This window comes from Cheilinus undulatus, linkage group 14 (assembly GCF_018320785.1).
Source record: "Cheilinus undulatus linkage group 14, ASM1832078v1, whole genome shotgun sequence".
Lineage (NCBI taxonomy): Eukaryota > Metazoa > Chordata > Actinopteri > Labriformes > Labridae > Cheilinus > Cheilinus undulatus.
The window spans coordinates 26,445,259-26,455,586 of NC_054878.1; the positions used below are offsets into that span (position 1 = coordinate 26,445,259).

Consider the following 10,328-nt stretch of genomic DNA (forward strand, 5'->3'; position numbering starts at 1 on the left):
GAGTTTCATCCTTAAAACCTTCTTAGTTTAAACCAAGTGCAGTTTTATATGAAAGGAAACTGGGAAAGGAGTCGCTTATTGTGGACTGAGAGTGAGAACGTTCAATGGAACATTCAATAAAGGTTATATTCTGCATTTTAATTGTTTGAGAATTTAAATGGAAAAAAGAAAAGAATATCGAGTTGTACAGGTATAACAATAGTTAGAAAATCTATTATTATCAGATGAACCCAGTATTATGGATTGAGTGTATCCATACATCCCCATAATTAAATATTACTTACTTGATTTTCTAATTTGAGGAGTTTAGAGACCAAAAATTGAGAGATTTAGTTTGTGAAATCAAGATTAGTCAACGATGTTCTGAAAATCTCTTAACAAAAGGCCCTAGTTTAGCATAACAAACAAAATGTGAAGGTAATGATCACATTGAGGGAAAACTAAGCCTAATAATTGATAATAATCATTACTTATAGATGAGTCTTTGGTATTGTAGTCTTTTAAGCATGCAGTCATTGAAAGCTGAACAAATATGTTCTCTTTTCTTCCTGCTTTCTATTTCTTGGATGTGTGTGCATGCGTGTGTGTATTACACGAGTGTGTGTTTGCGTTTGAGGTCAGGTCATGCAGATGGTGTGAAGTTGCAGCAGACGGTTTCCTCAATTTAACTGCTTTTTTATTATGCAAATCACCCTTTTATGAGACACACTTGTTTGTGTATGCGTCTGTGTGTGTGACTGTCTCCATGTTTTTGTGCTCATTTTGAATCAATTGTGTCAATTCAATGAAACATTAAGTAATCCAAGATGTCATTCTGAGAGGATGTAATATTAGGGCTTTCACAGGAAAACACTTCAATTGCTGTTATCTTGTCTGTGCTTTGGTATATTTACCATTTATGATTAAGCTTAGTGAATGTTTTAATTGTATAAATGTGATGTCTTTATATCTGCCACTGGTTGATTATTCTTCTTTAACTTGATTTATTGATTTATTCAGTGTCTTTCATGGTTTTTCTCTTGTTTTAGAGGTGGGAGGTGTCAGCGAGGAAACGGCAGCTTGTGACTGGTGGAGTTTAGGTGCCATCCTGTTTGAGCTCCTGACAGGCATGGTGAGTGAAAAAGTACCAAAAAAAACTTATCTTTGTAGCGAAGGTGTTGTGGGATGTCTGTAGGTGTCTTGGCTTTCAACTCTCTCACTCTTTATGGTGCTGCCAGCTCGTGTGCGATGCTTTGCGCGTGTCTGTGTGCGTCTCAGTAGGTGGAGTTTGTTGTTGGTCCTGTGTATGTGTTTGTGTGAGGTGCGTCTTGGCTGCTGTCTCGTACTCTGGTTCTCGGGGAGTGCCAGGGGTGTCGGTGTGACTTTCTCCCCCAGCCTGAGCTCCATCTGCTGGGCCAGGGGGTCAGCTCTCACCGGGCCCTCTTCACTGGCTCCTGGAGCAGCGCTGGGCTCTGAGCACGCCGCTCAGAGGTCGGCATGGAAGGTGAGGAGCGGGGCGGCTCTCAAGGTGCTGGAACTCCTGGATCAGGGACCATCTTTTAAGACTGGCTTTTTGTTTGGAAGATACAAATTCAGCTGCCATATGTGGACATAAACACATACTAATTGTAACTTCCAACTCACTTGAAGGACACACAGTAGAACAAGTACACACCCAGTGCAGGTGCAGAGCGCCCTCTTAATTTTTCATTATCTGTTAAATTTGAATAAATTCTAACTGATTGCCAGTGGGCATATTTTTATACCAGCTATCAGAGACTCCCATCAATGGACCAAAACACAATTCAGAGGGGTGTTAGTGGTATTTTATTGAATGATACACACCCACTTACCTGTGTAAGAGAAAAAAAATCAGTCACACAGATGTCTCGTTTGATGATTATGTCTGGGTACAGCCCTGGCAAGGATACACACGCAGGCACACACAGTGTCTCTTGATCCTTGCAGGATAAGATCTCGCCTGGAGCAGTCTTGACTGCTGCTAGGAACACAGCCAGAACTCCTGCAGCACGTACAGGAGAGAAAGGGAGGGAGAGAGAGGCAACTGATCTAACTAGAAGAAAAAAAAAACACCTACAGATTCCCAGAACACAAACAGTTTATGATTTTCTCCTTTCTGCTCGCATTCGTCTCCAGCCTTTTCAATTTGGAGTCGTAGAGTGACTGAAAGATGTGCTGCTGCCAGATACAGAAATTATGCTCATTATTGTTAATTATTCCAACAGTAGGGCTATTCTCTATGGTTGGAAAGGATTTTTAGACTTCTTATTTTAAATATATGTAGGATATAACAATCCAGTCAATTTATCAAGGAAACATTAATAGTCACCAGTGCTGCTGATAAAAGGGGGGATGAAGGGCAGAGTTTTCTTGGGCCCAGCTGCATGGGGGTGACTATGGATGTCAGCAAAACAAGGTCCAATATAACATTAAGCTGCAATAATCATGTTTTGTTTTAACCTATGCACTCACCAGAGCTAAACATTATTGGATAAAACTGGCACCACGATATTTGGTGTATATTTTGTATTCAACTCTGTAAGGCATTTTTGGATTTCCAATTTCTGATTGTGCAGCCCTCTGACAGCGACTCTGACACAAACACAGAGAAGGAAGAAAAAAGGAAAGCAAACTGGTGGTCAGAGCAACTAGTTTTATGTTTTTTCTTTGGTTGTCTATAGGCCTATAAAGCTCATCAGCAATTAGCATCAAATCAAATCAACATGTGGTACCTTTAACTGTTGGCTTGAGGAAAATATATACCTGTTAGTAGCTTGCAATTATATCCAAATGCACTGGGAGTAACATGCACTCATAACACTCGCTTCAACTGCTCCAGGACAATTTTCTTCTTCGACTGCTCAAATATATGCTGAAAAGTGCTCCCAAACTTTGTAGCAACTCCCATTAGTTAAAAATATTGATCCGGTGTAGAAATCTGCTGTGTAAACAGCAGAATTGAAGTTAATTAGCAGACTTAATGAGTTTAAAGGTTATATATGATGTGTTCAGGTAACCTCAGTAAATTAGATGACTGTAACCCATATGTCATGATGCGCTCAAATGCCACATAAAAAGGGCAATTCAGTTTTGACAAGAAACTTCAGTTAATACACTTGTGAATGTGAGGAATATATTTGTATTTGAGGGATATGAAATACATGTAACAGAATGAATCATAACTTTTTAACCAAAGCATTACTCACTTTAGACCACTTCTGTTGTAAATATTTGTCACCTTTTTTTTTCTTCCCTTGAAATCATAGAAAAGTATCAACAGTGGTATTGATGAGGACTCGGTAAAGAGTATGAATAAGGATATCACTATCAATAAAAATGAAAGATCTCCATCCCATGTTAAGACAATAAGATTAACCTGATAAGCAGGCGTAACGTATGATTAAATGAAAGCTCATCATGTGAAGCTGCTGTGACTCTCCCTCTCGGCACTCACGTGCAGCTGTGCAGTAAACAATCTGCATGTTAACAGATCGTATTTTAACAAAAAATTGGGACGATGTGCAACTGATGGCAGAAACACACTCAGCTGAGATCAGCTTTGTTTAAATGAGCGATTGTTTCTAGTGTCATACTGGAGTACCTGTGACAACGGCAGCATCACCAGGAGCCTGAATGTGCATGCAGTAATCACACAGACTCTGACTGCTAAGTGTTCAGATAGACTTAAATGCAGATAGTCAGGAAACTGGCCATTTTGGTTTAATTAAATACAACAGAGATGGCAGCCTGACACACTCCAGGTCATGTGACTAACATCACCGTAGATCAAGTTGGCTATTGCATGTGTGCACATAACCACTATTGTGGTTATAATACAATATATCATTCTGCCCTAATACTCACCATTGTAATCAAAGCAACAAAATACATATTGTATTTATTGTTACTTGAGTAAAATGTGGACTGTTTCAAATTGCCAATGTTAAAATGTTTAAAATGAACTAGCCTTTTTTTTTTCAAATGTGAACAAATTGGGCGAGGTCACTGAACTAAACTTACTACCAAGTAATGTCAGACTTCATAGCTATGAAATGACCTGAGTTAACTTTCTTGACAACTTTTGAACCCAACAGCCCTACAAGGATGTAAATGCCAGCATGGAGGCACCAATGCTACTGATTAATATCAATAAATAACACCTGATCAGAGCCCATTTGCCGGGCTTTTTAGGGTCCCAGGTATGTCTGTGAGCAGGCCTGCTGATCACACTGATTTGAACCAAATTTTTTAAATTTTTACAAAGACATGAAGTCAATTACTGAATATATGTGATTCTATTGTTTTAGACCACTGTCACTAAAAATGTGAAATATCCCTACTAAAATCTGAAGCAGTACCATTTACAAAATTACATTCTGACACTTGCTTAAAAAAAGGAACAATTAAAAAAAATCTAAATATAATCAATGCATGCACAGCACAATTGTGCCTGTGTACTTTTGAAAAGTTTGATAAAGGTTTTCATCATCAGCCCAAATCTTTGAAACACTGCTTCATTCACTCATCTCAATGACACTTTTGCATGCAAATTTGAGTTTAATGTCTCAAGCTTCTCTATAAGCATTATTTCACAGGTTGCATCATGCTGGTTGTACTGTTTGTGTCATTCATCAGCTTTTTTCAGCATTTGTACAGTGTCCCTTTTCCTTTCATCTTACGTTTACACTCCTACTTTGAAACAAGACCTACTTCCAACCTTAAAATATTTACTTGCCTCTGCTATGTCCATAAATGTTTGATTAACAATTGCTTTATGTTTTGTGACGTAACTTCTGTTATTTAAATACAAGTTTTACCAGGTCAGATCTTACAAACTTCCCTGTTAAACTGTCAGCCTTTTCCAGTGAACTCGCTCACTATAAACAAGGTATAAACATGTCGTATTTCTATTCCAAGAAAAAAGAAACAGCCGTTCAGTCCTGACCTTGTTGTGGTTGATGTGATCAGTGTTGTTTCAGGTGCTCTGTCTCTTCGGTCTCCTCCTATTTGTCCAATCCTGGTGTTCTCACAGTGACCTGCAAGCCCTGCGGGTGTCATTGTATCTGTCCCTTCAGTTTCTTTGTTTTGATTGATAGTTATCAGTTCTTTCCATCCCTCCTTCCTCTCCCTACAGTCACTGCTGCGGTGTCATCCAGCAGGAATCAGCCGCCACACGGCTCTCAACATCCCTGAGACTGTTTCAGAGGAGGCCAGGTCTCTGTTGGAGCAGGTGAGAGCCCAGCGTTTTGTTTCTATCAGATAAACTGCATGGCCTTTTTGAATAGCTCTTTTTTCCATGTGCAATAATTCTTAGTTTCTAGTCTTTCCTTTGGAACAGTTACATGTACTCTAAAGTAATCAATTAAGAAAATAGATAAACTGTTCTATTAAGGTGGTTAAATCTTCAGGAAATCTCTAATTGAGCATGACAGTTGCCATGCCTTTTGAAGTATTCTATTTACAACAAATTCAACCTTGGCAGAGTTAATACAAAACTGTATATTACTTTACAGTGGAAAATACACTACCATACTGTATTTTTTTAACAGAAGCAGATGCATTGTTTGAAAAAAATAAATACAGCAGAAGAGCGGGGTAAGCTTGAGCTATTGCAGTGGCTTCAACAGACAGAGGAGTGTTTCATGACAAAACATGGCCTTTATTTAAAAAAAGAAAAGATAATGACAAAACCAGGGGTTTTCCTATGTACTTATTTCATTGTCAGTTAAACAGAAATAAAATCTGACAAACAGACTCATCTATCAATAATAAACAGTCAGAAAACAGTCAGAATATGGTAGAATTTATTTGAACTGCATGTGGGTAAACTATATAATTTGGTTTGCCAAGTGTGGCTAGCGGTGCTTGCTGTAGCAGAATTTGGTGTGTCCTGCATGTTGACGTCCATCCACCTGTGTTGAATATGGTACGTGTTTATCTGGCTGACATGCAGCCTGACACAGCCTGCATATGTTTTTTATTTCATCTTTCCAGATAAAACAAACTGCCAGAACAATACAAATGTGCTGTTATCCTGCACTTCTTAAGCTTAGTCCCCATGTAGCCTGCTGCTCCCTTAGAATGCTGTACGTTCACTGTGCTTGTTTGCGTCCTCTGTGCTCAGACAGGATCCTTTGACTTCATGGCGAGGTTTTTGTTCTAATATGCGTTGTCAGCTGTGAGGCCTTCTATACAGAGAGGTGTACCTTCCAAATAATGTCCAATCAGATGAGTTTACCATAGGTGGACTCCAGTCAAGATGTAGAAACATCTCAGCAAAGACCCAGAGAAATGGGAAGCACATGAGCTGAATTTCAAGTGTTTTGCAAATGGTCTGAATACTTCTGTCAATGTGAGATTTCAGTTTTCTATCTTAATCTATAAAGAATTTTCAAAACATTTATGTCATGATGGGATACTGAGAATAAACTGGTGTTTCTTTTAATTGTATAATCAGGCTGCAACATTAAAAAGAAAACAAGAAAAAGTGAAGGGGGTCTGTTACTCTCTGTATACTTTGATCCTTTTTGATGCATGTCAACCCCCAATCTGTCTCTTTTTTTCTGCCTCTTTAAAGCTTTCTTATGTGAATAAAGGCAAAGGCCTTAAAATGAGACAAGACCTGATTATAAAACACACTACATGATCTGGAATGTTTGCATTATCCCCATTATAACAGATAAAACATTAAGTACAGTATAGGCATGTCCTTTGTAACTTGCAACATGCTAATTCAAAATGCACAATAATTTTAGGTCATGTTTAAAGCTTTTTTTTTGAGGAGTTTCTAACTTGAAATTAAACTGTTGGAAATTAATACTGATGCCTCCTTTAATGCCTCTTTCATTTACTTTATAATGTCTGTGGCTGCTGGAGAAGAAGAATGACAGAATCATGCTGAAAAACAGCCTTTATTCAAATTTTATGTGGCAAGTAATTACAAACAGTGACACAATTTACTACTAAAACAAAGCAGGATGATTTTTTTTTACCCAAAATGAATGAAGGGATAAGACAGAGTTTTGTCCACAGAGCTCAGCAGAGTTCCTCACAGGAGCTTCAAATATGTGTTGATATTAATAGAAAAGATTTACCTCCTCTTAAAGTGGAAAAAATATGCAGTGGTGTAATAGCTGTGAAAGAGAGGACACTTAAGCATCACTTGTTTCAGTGAGGACGTTTTTTTTTTTTTTTTTTTTTTTTAATACTTTCTGCTAACTATATTTTTTTTTCCAGCAGGTTTCTTGTTTTTACTAAAGTGTGTTTGACTCTTTTCTGTCTTGTCTTTTTTTGCAGCTGCTTCAGTACAATCCAATGGAAAGACTTGGTGCAGGTGTGGGAGGCGTGGATGATATCAAATCCCACCCTTTCTTTGCCAAAACAGATTGGCCAAAATAGGAATTTTACATTATGAGACTGCAGAATTGCATTCTGTAGGACTGACTTCCGCTGACAAACTTGTCAGAGCAGACGGACAAATACAAAGATCTTAAATAATGATGCATTCCTGCGCATATCTCCTATTTTTGTGCTACCATACAGTCCCCATGTACTCCTACTTTTTGTTTTTTACAGGATTTGCCAAGACACAGTATTACCTTTCTTGTAAATTGCTTATTTTACACAAGTTTCCTGTGTAACCTTATATTGTGTGGGGTACACTTATCATCATGTGGTGCAATAATTTTCAAAGTAGGTGCAGGTACTGAGTGATGATCCACTACAGCATTGTTGCTTTTACACTCCTTGTGCATTAGCTTCCACACAAATTAGAGTAAGGGGTGGCATCTATGTGATTTATTTTTGTGTGCATACATTAACAATTGCATGCTAAACCTTAACTGACACTGATTTAAGTCACCTTTTGCTAATGTCCATGTGCAATACACTGTTTGTTGCTGCCTGTAACACTCACATCGTTCCTGTCAGAGCCCACTAAGATTAGCCAGACTGAGACAGGTTTGGTTTTTATTTCTGAGTGTTTTATGCTCTGATGAAGACATTATGTTAGATATGATAAGTCATTTACTTTGCCATGTTTGCCATCCTTTTCTGATGCCTACCAGAGCACATTTAGTAACTGAGACAGACACTATGCAATGCAAGGGGACAGAGCAGGAGTATTTTTTTTTTTTTTTTTTTTTTTTTTTTCAAATTAAGATTTAATTTATGTCCAGATTTGATTTATATCTTATTTATGAAAGCATATCTGAAAAGAGGGCTGAGTTCAATAGTGTTATTGAAGCTTCTTTTGAGCGTAAATAGACAGTTATGAAACACTGAAATTTGTTTTTTTAGTAATTTTTCAAGTACAGAATTACAAAGACACAATCACCTTACAAAAATTTAAACAATTTACCAAGTCTGACACAAAATTACTGTCTGAAACACTACAAAACTTCAAAGAAATTTGCAAAGTCTAACAGAAAAAAGTTTGAAACACTTGAAAAACCTGAAACAAATTCACAAAGTCTGATAAAATAATTATAAAGTCTGAAATACCTATAAAAAGCTTGACACAAATTTACAAACTCCAATAGAAATTTCAAGTCTGACAAATTTTTTAAAAACTTGGGTCACTTCTAGCATTTAGTACATTCCCAGCATTTGGTACATTCCCTTTCCATAAGATACAGTTTGTAAATTTGTAACATTTGCAATTTCTTTTTTTTTCTTTTTGGTAAAATGAAAATTTTAAATTGCAAATGTTTGGGGTTTTTTTGCTTCATGAAATTTAAAAATGTTTTAGCTTAACGTGTTTTAGAATTTATAATTTTTAAATCAGACTAAATTTGTTTCAAGTTCTGAAAGTGTTTCAGACTTTTGATTTTGTAATGGACTTTTTTTGTAGATTTGTCTTTTATAAAAGAGTTTTGCTAATGTAATTTTGTTTTATAAAATATAAAAATATTTTGGTTTATGTAGATTTGTTTCCATCTTTGTAAGAGTGTTTCAGATTTTGTAATTTAAAATTGCACTTCCAGTCCATCGTAATTTACTGGAAACATAATGCTCATTTATAGAAGTCTCTATTTTTAAGGGGAACTCAGATTTCCAGTTCACATGATAACAACAAAGGTAACATTTCAAACTCTTTCAGACACCCAAAATACCGTCAACAAGTAAACAGCTAGCCAAAAAGCAATGAAAGGTTGCCATTTTCTGATTAAATTATCTTGTAAATGTGGCAAAGGGAAGATTTATATGCTGCCAAAACAGACTTTTTTACATTTGAAACTTCACATACTGCAAAGATTCTCAGTAGTGATCATTTTGGTAACAGTACAAAATTTGCAAAGAGAAAAGAGGTACCCCTTCAATTACAGGCAGTGACAAATAAACATAAACCACATCCCTAATGGGAGCTTTAAATGACAAATCATTTATTCAGAAAGAAAGATCAAAGAGAGAAAAAGCTTGACCTACACAACTAAAGCCAGCCCTTTTATACATTTATGTTTTTTTCAATGAAGAAATAACAGCACTGAGTTTCCTGCATGAAAGAATATCATTTATGTAAAATACTTAATGCTATGAAAAAATCTATTAAACTATAAATAATGTGTGTCATGTAAATATACCTATTGGAGGATGTGCTGAGTTTAAGGTGCACCCAGGTGTCAAACATTGTCATTGACTCACTGCCACATCAATCAAACCCTTTCTTAATTTATTTTTTGTAACACATCTTTTGCCACACAGATCAAATTTTTGATTTTATTATATCTGTCTACAATGACTGAATAACATGTACATGGTAAACATTTAATTTCATTGCAAACCATGTAACACTTTTTGTGTAACAGGATGAGATTTTTGAAGGAATATTAGAGCGATTATTAAACACATCTGAACCCATTTTTGTAACTTTACACAGATAATCACTCCTCTGTTAATGCGCAACCCTCTTGTACTTCATGCTAACGCCAGCTGACAGATTCTGTAAACTACAAGTTCCATAATCCACCTATTAACCCTTTTTATCAGATGTAAACACCGCAGTGAGATCATTTTTTTTATTGAATGTTCACTCGTGTGCGCCATGTCAATCTGGACAACAATAAACATACCTGGATGAAAGCCTGTAGCGTGGTGTCTTTTTTACACTTAAAAAGAGTGTCGGGAGAGTGTGTTCTGAGGCTATAGTTCCTGTTATCGGAAGGGCTCCTGATACTCCTAGAAAGGCCTTGTCACCCCTGCTGAGTGTCACCATGATGGTAATAGGAGCCAGCACAGAGGCACACTAACACACACACATAGCAGGATAAAGCCTCAGCACTTATTGATACACATGGGGTACAGTTACAGTTGATAAATGTCTTTATTGA

At 36.8% G+C, this 10,328-nt stretch overlaps 1 protein-coding gene across 1 annotated transcript in view; it reads left to right on the plus strand.

Moving 5' to 3' along the window:
- rps6kc1 (ribosomal protein S6 kinase polypeptide 1) overlaps positions 1-10,071 on the plus strand; it is a 40,871-nt gene extending 30,800 nt beyond the window's left edge. Inside the window, exons 14-16 of the mRNA XM_041805564.1 lie at positions 1,029-1,111; positions 5,135-5,230; positions 7,297-10,071. Coding sequence (XP_041661498.1) covers positions 1,029-1,111; positions 5,135-5,230; positions 7,297-7,398 — 281 coding nt within the window. The 3' untranslated portion in view covers positions 7,399-10,071. The remainder of the gene's footprint in view (positions 1-1,028; positions 1,112-5,134; positions 5,231-7,296) is intronic.
- Positions 10,072-10,328: the final 257 nt, after the last annotated feature.